This window comes from Clarias gariepinus, chromosome 2, assembly GCF_024256425.1.
Source record: "Clarias gariepinus isolate MV-2021 ecotype Netherlands chromosome 2, CGAR_prim_01v2, whole genome shotgun sequence".
Classification (NCBI taxonomy): domain Eukaryota; kingdom Metazoa; phylum Chordata; class Actinopteri; order Siluriformes; family Clariidae; genus Clarias; species Clarias gariepinus.
Window position 1 is genome coordinate 39,251,638 of NC_071101.1, and position 16,346 is coordinate 39,267,983.

At 35.7% G+C, this 16,346-nt stretch overlaps 1 protein-coding gene across 1 annotated transcript; it reads left to right on the top strand.

The window, feature by feature from the left end:
• The first annotated feature begins 2,807 nt into the window (after positions 1 to 2,807).
• On the top strand, positions 2,808 to 15,091 carry gata4 (GATA binding protein 4). Its single transcript, XM_053483970.1, has 7 exons — positions 2,808 to 2,935; positions 4,764 to 5,404; positions 10,361 to 10,527; positions 11,780 to 11,905; positions 12,150 to 12,231; positions 13,763 to 13,893; positions 13,995 to 15,091. The coding sequence occupies exons 2-7, from the start codon at positions 4,891 to 4,893 to the stop codon at positions 14,106 to 14,108; spliced, it is 1,134 nt and encodes a 377-aa protein (XP_053339945.1). The 5' UTR covers positions 2,808 to 2,935; positions 4,764 to 4,890; the 3' UTR covers positions 14,109 to 15,091.
• Positions 15,092 to 16,346: the final 1,255 nt, after the last annotated feature.

Here is a 16,346-nt window from a genome sequence, read left to right on the forward strand (position 1 = left end):
TTGTCTCAATGCACACTAATACTTATACTGTACACATTCCTAACCAAGGTGTGGCAAAGGCAGTGCTAATAATTACACTCAATATTTCCTCTTTTGACTCCTAGCTTTCATCTGTTTATTTCCTCATTTATTCTTTTTTCCTTTTTTAATCTTGATTTTGTTTGTTATTTTTGTTTATTTTTAAACATAAATTAATTTTTCAAAATTTGCATTTAGTTTATTCTCAAGTTATTTAATGATATATATTTCTTCAGATAGCCATTGACAAAAGATTATTAAAAATGTATTTAAATTATCAGGAACGCATGTTGCAACATTGCCCTGTGAATGAAGACCTTTTGGGACACCCTATACTGTATTTCCACACCACATGCACAGTGCTTCTGTAGCTATAAAATATTCCCATATTGCTGTGCGTATGGCATAATGTGCCTTGTCTTGACTTGATAATGTCATGCACGTGTCCGTCTATGGATAATCCACACTCCAACTTCATGCATCTAATGAGGTTGATTCATTACAAGACTAGTGGACTAGTGAGGTTGTGTTATCAGTGGATCAGTGGGCTGCTGGCCTAATGTTTGCTCGGACTTTGGTCTATTCTTATCTCAGGGTGAGGTCCTGGGATCCCAGCCCCCCCTTCATCTCACCTCCATCCAATTCCCTGGCCTGCTCTCTTATTCCTCCATGACCACTAGGGCTATAAATAAAACGAATCGTGGATAAAATTGACTAGTAGCAAAAACGTGCCACGTTCTGCTGATACCACAGCCCTATGAATTAGAGAGAGAAGGTAACCTTTTGTTATATTTTTATTCTTTCATATCTTATATGTTGAATCAAATGAAGCACAATACTTGTGTGTTTTTACATTAGACACGATTGTCTCTCTCTTACATACACTACATCAACTAGAATATCTCTCTCTCTCTCTCTCTCTCTCTCTCTCTGTGCCCTAGTAAAAAAAATTTTTGGGCGAAAAACAAACCTGGCAAACAAAAACCTAATCCCTGGACTCATTACTCTGAGACTTTAAAACAACAGAAAACACAAAAAGGTCACAACCTGCCACAACACTGCAATTAAATATTTCCATATAAGCAAACAGTTATGCTTGAGTGTTGTGTAAAAGATTGATTAAGTCCACAAGTAGTCCTAAAAGTAGATAACCTCCTCCAATACTGCTTCACCTGATGGTTTGATGACCAGGTCAGAGGTCTCTCAGATAGACCCATTACCTTTGTGACAGATAGACATGATTAAGCTCAGTCCGTTGTTGGTCAACGAGAGCCCGAGCATGGCTCTGCATATAGACACTCACGTGGGGCATCCACTTGGCTTGATTCAGGTATAATTGATTTCGCGAGATAGTGGCATGTTCAGATAAGCTCAGAGAATGCGCTGGTGAGTGTTGGCCAAATAGTCCTGTCTCTGCCGTACACAAAGCCCATTGATCAGGCTCTGTTTCTTTCCACACACACCTTCAGAGATCAATGGAAAACTCGAAAGTAGTAAACTGAACAAATCAACAAAGTCAACAAGAAGCATGTTTTTAATTGTAGGACACATAGGAATGATTGGGATAGATATTTAAAAGGAGAAAATTATTGAAAGGGCTTTCTGTCTATGTGTGTGCGTGTGCGTGTGTGTGTGTGTGTGTGTTTTTTTTTTTTTTAACCATCTCTTCCTGGAGCCAGGGGTCCGGCTGAACTATGGCCCTCAGGAAACCTCAGGAAAAGAGGCCACCAACCACCACCATCACCCCTTCCCCATCCCTACAGCCATGCTGTCTCACGTCAGGACTAACCTGCACACAGGCCCCCATTTATCCCATTTCCCATCTTTTCATCCCTTTTTTGCTGTCTTTTAGACAGCAATTCGAAATACTTTTCCCCTTAAACAAACGCCTGAACTCTGTCACTCCTCCACCTCGCTTCCTCTATCTACCCCTTCCATTCCTTCAACCGGCACCTCGTTCATACACACGCTGACAGCATTCTGGCCTTTGGTGATCACACAGGCGCTGCTGAGGAGACTTTTTTTTCAGACGTTTTTCAGACACATGACTGCTAATGCTCATGCACGTATATATGAACTTTCCTTCATTCCTATAATACCTTCTTATAATTTTACAAACAGTCTTGTGACTTGTAATAGACTGATAGACAGATAATAATTTGATCTTTGCTTTTTGCAGGACTTTGGGCAAAAGTCATTCTGAGGGACTGTTCTCATTAATCAGCATGGGCTCTTTGACTCTGCAGCCAACATTACAGTTTCTTTGGAATTATGACCAGGTAAAAGTTACACATTAATAATTTTATATTCCCATTAGGGCCATATTGTGCAAATTACCCTTTCACTAAAAGCTAATAGAGGAGGGGTCAGAAGTAAATTACTAAACTCTAAACTTTAAAAATGTAATGTGTGTGTGTGTGTGTGTCTGTGTGTGTGTTTGTGTGTGTGCATGTGAACATTTTGTTCTAATATAATTTCACCACCTTGTTTTTTTTTTACCTTCAAGTAACCCTGACCAAGCCATAAAACATTTTGCTGTAAAAGATTTGAAAGAAATGAATATGAATGAATAAAATTAATCTAAATACTGACTTCTCTGGCTTTTTATTTGGATTTGGACTGGCCAGATTAATTATATCAATTATAACTTATTATCATATTAAATTACTTTTAATTCCAGAACATCTCCCTGAAGCACATTTCTAGATGAACCGAACACTTTCCTACTTTCTTCTTGAATGGACAAGAGAGCGCTCCTCTCAGCCATGTGTGCTCCTGATTGGTGGTTTATCCAGTTGGCATCACAAAGCCTTGTGGCATGGCATTGCTGTGGCCTTGTGTCTCAGACAAGAGGGCGTGTAGGGCCCAGGGAGTACTGTATGTGGCTTTTAGGGATGGAGACGGAGACTGAAAGAAGGTAATGATAATATGGAGCATGCTTGTTTTTCTCTGCTTGCTGTCTTGTAAAGGGCAAGACAAATCCACAGAAACAATAATTAAGCTTGTGCACCTACAGACAGTGAAATACCCAATAATATGATTCAATTATATTTTTTCTTTTTTCTATAAATAAATTTAGAGATATTAAGAGTAATTGGTGCTTAGGTACAGTAAGCTCGGAGAAGATAAAATGCTCTAAGGCAGTGCTTCTCAAAGTGAGGTTTGGAAAAACCAGATTTTTTTATGTGTGATATTTTGCTCGTGGACTTCATTTTGACAGGAAACTCAAAACTATTTGAGTTTTATCCAATTGTCAAAACTGAATGTTCAGTTTAAATATCTCCAATAAATAGCCAGAATATTATATTAGATTACTATATATGAGCTTAATATTTCTAATAAGCTTGATTTGATTAGTCGGCTTTTTTTTTTTTTGTGGATTTCATTTCAAAAATGATCCCTGGCAGCAAATAACGTTTGAGAAGCCCTGTTTGAGGGCGCAGGTTGTTAGCTATAAATCTGCTCAGAACAACAACATCAGGACTTCCGATACACTCAGAGCTGGACAATAGCGGCGTCATGCATGGCCTTCAGTAATAAGCATGACCATCCATCACTCCTGATGTTTCTGTCCAATGTACTGAAGTGACTGAATACTCAACACAAGAATGGGGATGATATATCGACAAACGTTTTTAAAATATAATTATCATTTTTATTGTGTTACTCCTTCCTACTTTGTTGTTGTTGTTGTTGTTTTTATTGTTGTTGGTGGTGGTGTTGAGGCTATAGTTGTTGCTCATCTTCCTCTATTCTTAATACTATTTTATTATTTCTATTACTTCTGCTGTTTTTCTATTTTTTCTTTTTTCATTTTCTTGTTCTTTTTGATTATTATTATTATGATTATTATTATTATTATTATTATTATTATAGGATGTTTGATAATAGTAAACAAACTTTATTAATTCTTATTGTACATATTGTAAATTGGTTTTCAGCACTATTACGTGTCCATAAAAACACGTTTTTTTCTTTTTTATTGTAATTAAACTGTTTAATTAATTTTATCCACTTTTGCTCACAGTATATGAGTTTTTTTTTTTTTTTCGATTTAGTAAATCAGTAGCCTGACACTACTATAGTTACTAATTTGTCACATTTACATTCAGTACATTCAATTTATTTCCATTTTTATTATTTCTATAACTTTATAGAAGTATTCTTCGTGCCATGATCTGATTGTATATAATAATAATAATAATAATAATAATATCAAAAATACATTTTAAATATGATTAGGTCATAACATTTTTAACATGATCCGTAGCATTCTGTCTTGGGTATTTCATAACTCCATACGACTTTTTTTCCGTTAATATGCTGCGTTTTATCTGAATGTCGAATCTGTCAGCGTTATTTATTCATTTATTTATTTATTTTTCTGTAGGTTCTAAGCCAAATCCAAAAAGCCACACTCAACTCTAACTTTACGCACAGGAAAATTAAAGCATTTTAGAACCATGTTCGGTACAGAATAATTTCAGGAGTTAAAAAAACATCCTGTATACATTCAGAAGAGTTTATTAAAGTGTGCAAGTTATTGAGGATGTATTTTATTGACAAAAAGTTAAGTAGAAATAAGGAACATGAATTTAGCTTATAGGGCGGAACAATCTGCAGAATTTGCAGAAACACGGGTGTTAAAACTGCAAAGAGAGAGATAAAGAGAGAGAGAGAGAGATTTCTCCACCCCACTCTCACTCCATCCCCACTCCGAGTTCTCCCTCCTTCCTCCTGAACAGGTAGAGGTTTCTGTAGCGCGTGGCGCAGTACCATGTCCGGGGAAAGCGAAAGTCGCAGGTAGTCATTCTGCAGCTCTGTCCTGGGAGCGAGCACTGCGGATTATCACCTCACCTCATCCACACGGACATGTATCAGGGTCTGAGTATGGCTGCGAACCCGGGTTCCTACGAGCCGAGCTTCGTGCACAACGCGGCGTCGCCGGTGTACGTGCCGAGCACGCGTGTGGCGCCGGTGCTCCCCGCGCTCTCGTACCTTCAGCCGCACGGCGCCGCGTCCCAGCAGAGCAACGCGGCTTCGGGTCACTCGGCCTGGCCTCAGGCAGCCTCGGACCCCGTGGCGTCGTACAACACGAGCGGGGCGCACCACTCCCCGGTGTCTCCGCGCTTCACGTTCTCCGCCAGCCCGCCCATGAGCTCGGCCGCGAGGGAAGGCGCCACTTACACCAGTCCGCTGAACGTCACGGCGAACGGACGGGAGCACTACAGCGCGCGCGGCCTGGGCACGTCTTACCCCGCTCACTATCCCGCATACGTGAGTCCAGGCGTCGGGGGAACCTGGGCCGCGTCGCATTTCGACGGCTCGGTGCTTCACAGTCTGCAGTCTGCAGGGCCGACCGGCCCCCCGAGGCACCCGAATCTGGGTAAGAGCTTACATCAACAACATTTTCTAATTACTATTATTATTATTATTATTATTATTATCCATATATCTTGTATAGTAACCATGTCCTCAAGAAACATTCTGCACTTCAAAAAGAGGAAATAACCCTTCCAGCATACCTGTCGCTTCTTAATAACTCAATGTTGTTGTTTCAAAATAATCAAAGATTTAAGCGCGCTTTTAGATAAAAGGATCTATCCCTTAAATAGCCCATTGCACTGGTAAAACAATTTTTTTTTTTTTGCTTTAAACGCTTAGAAATGCTTAAAATCATCGTCCAAAACGATTTTTTTTTTAAAAGAAACGGTCAATAAAATCGTATAGTAGTATTGCAAAGCAAAAAAATAATATAAACACTAATGCTGATAAAAATAATAATAATAATAATAATAATAATAATAATAATAATAATTTGTCTAAAACAGCTATTTAATTCTTATAACAAAAAGAGATCTCCATACTAAGTAACAAAAATGATATGCTCGACGATTTCGTAGATTTTGTCAAGCCTCTAACTTTTTTTTAAAATGTTCATAGCCTATTTAACGGCAACGTCAAATGATGTTAAATTAGACAACGTAAAAAGGTTAGATTTAGGCGATTAAAGCTACATCAATCAGTGTTTAAAACGATTTCAACGAATTTCCTATATTATTATAATGATTTTTTATTTAAGTCAATCCTATTCATTTTTTTTATTAGACAAGATTTGGCCACAATATTACGTCCTCTATCCGACATTACGCACATACGCATTTTTGGTATACAACTAATGGCAGTAAATTAAAATCCATTAAATGTCTTTAAACGATAGCTGTTTCTTGTTAATTTAAAAATAAATACTAATGCGTTCCGTTTAAAAAATATCACCAATTAATTTTTAAATCTTTCAATAATAAATTATTGCTGTTATTGTGATTGCTTTTATGTTTTGTATATGAAAAGTCCAAAATCAGCAGAAATGAGTGACTGAGCTGTGAAACATTCGATCATACAAATTAATCAATCAATACAATCATTTGTTTATCTTATTATTATTAATGTATGCAAATACATTTAAGACACGAAAACCTCCTTCACAAAGTTACAACAAACGAGCCCATAAAACTGAGTTGTTTCTGGTAAAACAATGTAATCAAAAGTCTTGAAGTTGCGGCCAGATTTGTGATTTACACAACAGATATAACAATAAACCTATTACATTGTAATGAATCTCACGGAAATGTGTTCAGGAAAAAAAAAACGGAATTGAAGGCTTGTGCGTTATTTATTTATTTATTTATTTATTTATACGTTGTAAAAGAAAATGAACAATTTAGTTGGGCCTAATTAAAAATTTTCAGGGTGGGCCAAAATTTTTGGAAATCTGAGCTGTAGCCATTTGGTAACATTGCCACTGAAAAATCAAAACAACAAAGTGGACAAATCAGAGAAGGAGACAGCCTTATGTCTACTGTGAACCAAAATCATTTTTTAAATTATTTAATTACATTTATTATAAGCATAAAATCATACTACCCTTATCCATATGTATAATTATGACAAATTAATAAAACATGCTTGGTGGCAAATAAATAGCAAAACAATATTGAAAATTACTGTTCACCCAGGATTTTTTAAACCAAACAAATTATTAGGATTTTCTAATTAAAAAATTAGGAAAACAAAAGACTCAAATTCAGACCCAAGGGTTACTTGAAGACCTCTGTGAGTTATTCTTTCATCAGTGATACTCATGCAAGAGAAAAGAAGGGCACTAAGAATCTGTCAAGCATGTGACTAATAGCCGAAATAATAAGCCAGGCTTAAATATTAGCCCTCTCTTATCTAATCACACACTCCTGATGTTCCAGATTGATTGGATCACTGCTTTGTGGATTGTGGACTGTTTCTAGCTTATTGCTCGAGATGTGAACATGAGAGCATCTCTTGCACCTCTATCAGTTTGCTATCTATCAGCGGGGAACAGCAGTGGACTTTGAGCAGGCTAATAATGACAAAGTCAGCACTGAAAATAGAGGGCAGCATGGAGATGGGGCATGTTTGGGTTTATCTTGGTAATAATTATTATGTTTGCGTCCGTGAAAATTCTAATAAAATGAAAAAAGTCTGCTGTGTTGAAACAACACATTCAGTGTTGTCCAGTGTAACCTGCTCCTGAAGTCTATCTGTTCGCTTATCTGATGGTTAGTAAAACTGCCAAATATTTAATTACATGCTTAGAAATGTTTTTAAAAAAATTTATTTAAATGGACAACCTTCTGAGCTATCCCTTAATGCCTTAACACCTGAGCGACCATGGCTAGCCCAGTTCATTCATGGCAGTTAAATGTTTTTGTAGTATTATATATATATTTTGTAGTATATATATACTAACTCAAGGTGAACACAAAGACCAATATCACCTCTGCCAAAAGCATTAGATATCCCACTATGCACTGTGCTGTAAATCAGTGATTGCATAATCATTTACAGTATAATCCTGTAAAATAATAAAATAGCATTTTGCTTTAAAATAAATACTTAAAATTTACAGCAGTTTTTTTTTTTTTTTCAAATTTGGCCAACAAATAAAATAATAATAAAAACAACATTAATAAATTACTGCTAAATAATGACAAAAAATATATACATAAAACATAATTAGAATTTAGGAATCAACTGAGTGATATGACAAACACACCAGATTGTATACTGAACAAAAAATCCTCCTCTGTCCAATCAATCAGCAATTATAAATATTTTGACAGTTCATAATCTTGTCATTGATGTGCTTTGTGGAATTTTGTAATTGCCAGGAAGGAGGAATAAATCAGTGTCTCAGTGTAGCGGATTTACAAAAACACCAAAATCTTGTGCTGTAAGTGTTGAGAGGATAAACTGATTTTTGCACTTTTGGTGCCAAAGTTCTTTTGTGCATTGTTCTTCTTGTGTATGCTGTCTCTCACCAGTCTCAAGGTTAGGACTGTAGCAGTTTTGCTGAGAACCTTGGAAAAAGGCCATCGTGTGTCTCCACATTCTGGAACTTCCAAATTCCTTAGAGAGAACCAAGGATTATCTGAAGTGTAGATTGAAACTATAAAAATTTGGATACTTTTTCATTTTGAATTTTCCAGTTTCCATTGCAGCATCAGAATACTGATATGGAAGCCAGGGTTGACTTTTACTCCAGTAGCCCATGTACAACTAAATAGAGATTATCATCTCATATGGCACCAAAAACCATGCAGATAATAATTACTGCACTACGATAGACAGAATGGATAATTGCATAAACATCTAGGGGATAGGGGATGTTCTTAATAAAGTGGTAAAAAATGTAGATTCTACAATTGGGCAATTAGGTTTACAGCCATATTTACACTTACCATGTGTATTTACACAGCAGACAGCAGTGGTTTCATTTGGTGCATAATAATAATAATAATAATAATTATTATTATTATTATTATTATTATTATACACATTTTTCCATTTTTACTTATTTCTACATTTTCACTTCATATATCTATAAAATAACTTTTACAATAAAAAATTCATTTTGATTCCTTTGCTAAAAAAGATGAGTAAATAATATTACTTTTTACTTTCCATTCCACCACTGATATCATATTCATTGTTTAGTTAATATTTAATATTTACTTCCTTGTTCATCGTGCCATACTCGTTTATCGTGCCATAGTATATTTATGAACCTTTTTTATGTTGTACCAAAGACCTCTCATTCAAATACAGTTAAAGTAAATTGATGTGCCCTTAATTTAAATCTCTTTTAAGATAAGTTCCTGTAATGCTATAAACACACACACACACACACACACAGTATGAGAGAGAGTAAGAGAGAAGGAGAGACTTTCCTCTCGTTTATTCCATCACTTGTCCGCACTGATCAATCCTTCAGCATGGCTGTTAAAGAGCTCTCTTATGCACTTTGTGTTGTTTCCATTTATAAAGATTAGCTCAATTTTCTGCTCTATATACAGAGCTGCTTTTTGTTATCAAAAGAGGACCTGTCTTATGCTGAGAAAAAGCAGAACCTCTAGCAGACATGGAGGGCTAAAACATGAGAATTGACCCCTCCTGCTGGTCAAAAACAGGCAACAGTTATAAGTTATAAAGTTATGGAGTAATGCTCGTTGGATAGGCTGTTTAATTTTCCTTTGGTTTGGGATAGATTGTGGAGATCCCATGAAGTCATAAATTGATCCCATGTGTGTTTTTAAATGAAAATAAAGATGTTACATTGGCCAAAGTACAAGGATTTGATCCAGCATTTTTTGCTGATATCAGCCTGATATAACTGGATTGGTATTTAAAAATAAAACACATACACACACACACACACATAGTAAACCTATTTTTTAACTCTCTAGTCCACAACCCTTAAACTATTATTTATCATAATTCAAGTAACCATTATTTATGATAATTTAACCATTACTCAGTTAAACATTCAGCTATTTTTTTTCTCCAGCTAGCATTGCTAGCTTACAGCATTGCTACTGTAGCTAGAAACCATGCTAAGCTTTAATGTATAAACTTTGAACAATGGTTACATTAAGAAGCGGGCAAATATATTATTATTATATATATTAGGCAGTATATATTAGGAAGCGATGTAGGAAGAATATTACAGCATATACTGTGTACTCTTAACTATTAATTGCATAAGGAGCTTATTTTGTTGGAAATGAAGTCTGCATAGAAGCCAGTCATTGCTAACACTGCTAGGATACATGTAGGAATACTGTAATCAAGACTATCATAAGTACCAAACTCATGTCAGTATGCGTTTAAAGACCACTTTACCATAAAATATGAATGTTATAAGGTAGACATGGGACAGCTCAGTTAAACAGAGCAACACTTTAAACATGACTGGTTTGACCAAATGAAACATTCAAACGTTTTCTCTTTCTCCATCGCTGTTGTTTAGATCTGTTCGATGATTTCGCCGAGGGCCGAGAGTGTGTGAACTGCGGGGCCATGTCCACTCCTTTGTGGCGGCGAGACGGCACTGGTCATTACCTTTGTAATGCGTGTGGACTCTACCACAAGATGAATGGCATCAACAGACCACTGATCAAGCCCCAGAGACGACTTGTGAGTCAAATTTCCTTGTCATTAAATGTAGCCTCTTATTCGCATGACGGATGTTTTTATATCTTTATGAACGTAAGCTACTGGATGAGCAGAAGGGAAAAAATGTCATATATGGAAAAGAACAAAGGTTGGTATGGTGGTGTAGGGGTTAACACTGTGGCCTCACACCTCCAGGGTCATGGGTTCGAGTCCCACCTCGAGTCTGTGTGCGTTGAGTTTGCATGTTCTCCCCGCGCTTGGTGGGTTTCCTCCTACAGTCCTAGACATGAGATTAAATTAATTGGCTTTCCAAATTGTGTGTGTGCTCGTGCCCTGCAACCCTGTCCAGGGTGTATCCCGCCTTGTGCATTAAGTCTCCTGGCCCCCTTGACTCTATATACAGGATAAAGCAGTATAGGAGCTGAATAAATAAAAGAATAAATACTGTTGTAAGATTAAGGTTGTACTTACTAACAGTAAATGAAATAGTATTGTATATTATGCAAACCAAAAGAATAGAATCGTTATACAGAAAGCAAATGAGGTGACATTGGTTATCTTGTAATAATGCTTGACCAGTTGTTAATACGGTATATTCAGGCCACAAGTTAATGTTATTTGCCACAGCAGCTGTGTAGTTGTAGCTGTGACGTGCGTAACTTGAGCAGACATTTTGATATGTTGAGGAAAAAGGTCATATTCTTAATTGCTTGTGAGGAACAAACAAAATCACAAACTACTGGAGTATCCACAACTGAACACCAGTAGGTCTTTATGACGCATTTCAAGATGGAGCAAAAATATTAATCTCCATGCTTAGGTTTCTGTGGACACATTTGATTAATCTAATTGATTTTTCATTATCACAGTCATTTTTATAATACAATGATTGCTGCAAGATACGTTTTAAGAAATAGATGAAAAGAAATTTACCTTCTGGCATTAATGTATCAAGTCATGGCGACGAGGACCTCAATTTGAAAAACTTAAATTCATGGCCACAGTTAATACTTTTTAATAAAAATAATATAAAAAAACAATTTTTTGCAAATTATAAACTAGAAAAAAACAATTAAAATGGATAGGAAGATAGGGTGAACACGTTTCTTGCTTGTCCATATATGATAAATTCATTTATGTATAAATACTCTTGTTCATGCAATTTAAAAAATCTTCTATTCAGAAAGTTCAGAAACAAAAAGCTAGGCAAAAAAAAAGCAAAAAAATATATAATAATTGTATTTTTATCTTTTTCTTACACACTCCCTTTCAGTCTGCTTCCAGGAGGGTGGGCCTATCCTGCACTAACTGCCACACAACAACCACCACTCTGTGGAGACGAAATGCAGAAGGAGAGCCTGTGTGCAATGCCTGTGGCCTCTACATGAAGCTCCACGGGGTGAGTTCCACACCGACAATATTATTAATATGTGTGATGATAAGATCTAAATTAACTAGAGTTATGATTAAACTTCTTTCAGCATAAGGAGACACTGGGTCGAAATTTGTGATTCTAAGACACTGACTCATAAGGTTTTTAGTCTGAATAAGATCAAAATAGATACAGTATGGCTTTACACACGAAGTCTTGATATGTATGCTTACTTGGAAATCAAATTTTGAACAAATTTTCTCCAACACAGGTTCCTCGTCCACTTGCTATGAAAAAAGAAGGGATTCAGACACGCAAGCGCAAACCCAAAAACCTCAACAAGTCCAAACCTGGTATGAAAGTGTCTTCTTACACTAAATTTCTTAAAGTAGGTTGTGAGGAACCACCCAAGGGTCAGTGAAGTGTACACAGGGGGTTTACTTTTACTATATATAAAATGGGGAACAAAAAGATGAGATGTATGATGAGACAACATTGAAAATCTGAGGGGGTTTTATAATTAAAAAATATATATTTTTGAGAAAAGTCAAAGACCAAAAAAAGTTTGCATATTTAATATTCAAGATGCTAAGACATTTCTAGGTGTCTATTTAAATCTGTTTGAAAAGGTCAAATTTTCTGTTAGTCTTATTCCATCTATGGAAGCAAATCTTCAGAGGTCATCATATTTTTGAAGTCCCTGCTAGTTTGAGTGCAGACCATCATTAATAATGACAATAACCTCAATTCACATAATTATTTCCAAGATTTTACTTTCCCCTTAAATTGCTGCTGCTTGGATTTGCTATGAATAATTGCTTGTTGTTGAATAAACAAAAATGATGCCAAAATCAAGCATATTTATTAGTGCATATTTAACCGCACTGTGTACTGTATTTTATATACATTAGACCTGCCATTCCCAAACTTATACCAAAAGGCTACATCTAATCAGAAATATTTATGGGAATTTTAAACCTAAATACAAAACCTTTTTTATTTATTTGTTATAAATGACCTCTCACATCTGCAGTACTCTTATGGGCCACACTTCTGTAACTACAGTAATACATTAGCGTACTTAAACGGTCATTTGCATGTTCACTCAGTTTTAAGTTTAAAACAAATTTAAAATGTTCTTTGTGGGTAGAATGTTCAGGAACAAAAAGCTCTAATAAATAGCCAGAAAACCGTACACACATGAATAATGGGCCTTATTTCTTATTCTCTTCGTAAAATTGTGTTTAAATGTTTTTGTAAACCAAGTCACAAAAGTTTGAGTAGTAGTGTTTTTTTATTTTTATTTTATTCTCATCCTATCAAGGGCAATCAAGTCAAACCGGGACTTTTGGTTGTGCAAATTAACAGAACACAGTTATGAGAGTTAAAAACTCCCTTTAATTCTTTATATAATCCCCTGCTACATTAATGCACTTATCCCACATATGTCTGTTCCGCAAGTTGGCGACAAGTTATGCATTGCTTTTCAAGAGCCAGGCGTTCTACTCGCTAGGGGGCTCCGAGCCACCTTGGTCAGAATTCCCATTCGCTAATGTACAGCCTTCTTTAAAACATTTGCAACATTTAAAAAGAAAAAAAGTCTCATCACCCTATTGTGTTTGAAGTCTTCTGTAAATATTAATAGGTTTTACGTCTTCAATCACCACTAATTTTCCCGATTTGACTTAACACCACACGTGTTTGTGAATATATTTCTCCAGCTGGGTAAAGATAGTGTTCCCAAAATGTTTGACAGACATATGGAGATTAAAAAGTGATGAAAAGTAAAAAAAAAAAAATACAGATCAGAAGAAAAAATGCAAAATTGAAAAAATGTTATTGAATATTTTAAATATTAATGAATGCTTACCTGATGATTGACAGGTAACCCTGGGAATGATAGCCACGCCCCTTCTAATGCCGCCAGCACTGGTGGCAACGCAATAGAACACCGTCCCATCAAGACTGAACCGGACACGCCCACTCTCTATTCCCATCATAACATACATGCACAGGTGAATGTCCAAGATTGCATATTTGCACACATCTTATGTTTGTTCTTTGCATGCTTGAGATTGAGATGTACTAGTAATATCAATCTGTGCTTTCTATCTAGATCTCATACATGGGAGGCCAAAGTGGGAATTCATCGCTGAAGCTCTCCCCAGGAGCCCATACTGTAGCACCCAGCTCGAAAAATGAGCCTTGGAACAGCCTGATCCTCACATGAACCTGCTGTCAAATGTTTTAGTCAAGCTTCACAGAACTAGTAGCAAACCAGTGATGAGAAAAAGGACTAAAACATGGACAACCCGACAAGAAGTCATGTAAAACAAACACAACCATGACACTGCGTACTGTGATAGTGTGGAACTCAGACTTGACAAAAAGCCAGAGAACCTTGAACCCAGATGACATGCCTGATACCTACATACAGTATATGAACATAACCTGGTCAAATACAGACTTGCAGACTGCTGGAACTACTTCGCCAAGAGTAAATGTGTCTTCAATATTTATAAAGTGACAACTAAACAACCCTGTGTGCCTTTATTTTTTCAATACATTTCTCTCAGTGTTTGATTACTGAAAACCTTTGTGCTTACTACTAGCTGTGCTTACGTACTTTCATTAACCTGTATATCAAAAGTACACTCCTTGCCCAAGAATCACTTCAAGAGAAGATTTTCTTAAAGAGGATACATTAAGCACTCCTCATGTGGTCTAAACCTATCCTGGTCAAGCTACATTGAGGGCATTAAAAACAGCCACAAAAAGCATTAAAATATCTGTTAATACCATCACATAACTGTGAATTCACCAAGTAGTTATTTAATCTATTTGTACACATGTAATACAATATTACATGAACAGTGTGACAATAAAAGGCCTATTTTTTTGTTGCTACCCTTTAAGAAGAACACCTAATATTTATTGACTTGAAGCAAACAGGGACTTCATGTTCACAACTAGGCTATAGCAATGGGTCTGAATTCTTCATGGAGATCAGGATTCATGTTTTGTAATAAAGTGTTTCAAACTGGTCATGAATTTTATTTCAGTGTATAACAAATTGTTGTATGTATACCATGTGTATTGACACCTTGATCTATTATTATGGACTAAAACGAGGCAGTGCATTGACGTTTTTTCTGTGTTTATCTTGGAGTATCTGGTCTTTCAGAAGAATTTAAATAAATAAATAAATAAATATGCAAGCCACGTTCAAGAAAATGTCTTGTTACTTTGACCCTACATGAAGGTAGGACCATCTAAACATACTTTTTTTCATGAAATATTATGAATCACAATAACATCAGTATTTTATAAAAGAACTTTAATGGTAAAATCATGAAATAATATTTGATTGTAATTAACATTATGAAGTATAAGTACAAATATCAGTAACTCCAAACTATTTAAGTGACGTTACTGTTACACAAAAAAAGTTTTATTTTGAAATACATCTGACAATTTAAAATTGCTCCTGCATTATAGATTATTAGATTTAGAGCACAGACCATTTCAAAAGCTATGTCAGATGTCTCTCTTCACTTGTTTAGGAATGTCATCACTTATTTTACAATTTTATGCAAAGCTTTTAAGTCATTGGTGTTACTCATTTCATAATTATACCTGTCGAAAAATGGGATATAAAAACTGTCAAATAATTGGACATAAAAACTGATTAATTTATTGATTTTGACCATGTGATCTTACAAATGGAAGCCATTTTGTAAACAGTTTAGATTTTTCTCTAAATTGTAATTGGTGTTATGCAAAAGGGTGTACCCCACCTCGTGCCCTAAGTTTCCTAAAATAGGCTCCAGGTCCCCCGTAATCCTGTATACAGGATAAAATGGTATAGGCGATGAATAAGAGATAGAGTGATGGTAATGTGATTAATTAGTGATATTTTAGACTTAGTATCAAGCATTGTTGTTGCTTAAATAGTCTTGCTTTAGCCATTGTTGGTTAGAACGAAGTTCATATAGTAGTATTTAAAACATGCAATTTTATTTACAAATATATAAATATTTAAGTCCTTTTCGTTTTTGTTAATCCTCTACCCTACCATTAACTAAATATCCAGGTTGTAATGAAAAATAAATAAAAAAAACATTCAAACAGGCATTTGATATTGTTCAGATTATATCTAACACCAATGACAAAACAACATATGAATTCTTCAATTAAATGTATTTAAGTTTAAAAGTAAGTTCTTGCTATTAAATAAGTTCTGTGTGTAAAATATTTTTTTTTTTTACCTAAACTCTACCCTTTCTGTAGAATGACCCAGATACAGTTTACCGCAGAAACACCATTTTGTTGATAATATATGAGGATGACCCTGACTGAGCTTCCAACCAATCAGAGCCCAGATTCAGCACACGCTTGAAGAGGCGGGGCATCAGGCCAGGAGCTCTCAACGCTTATTGGCTGCTCGTAATCTGAGCCCATGACACGA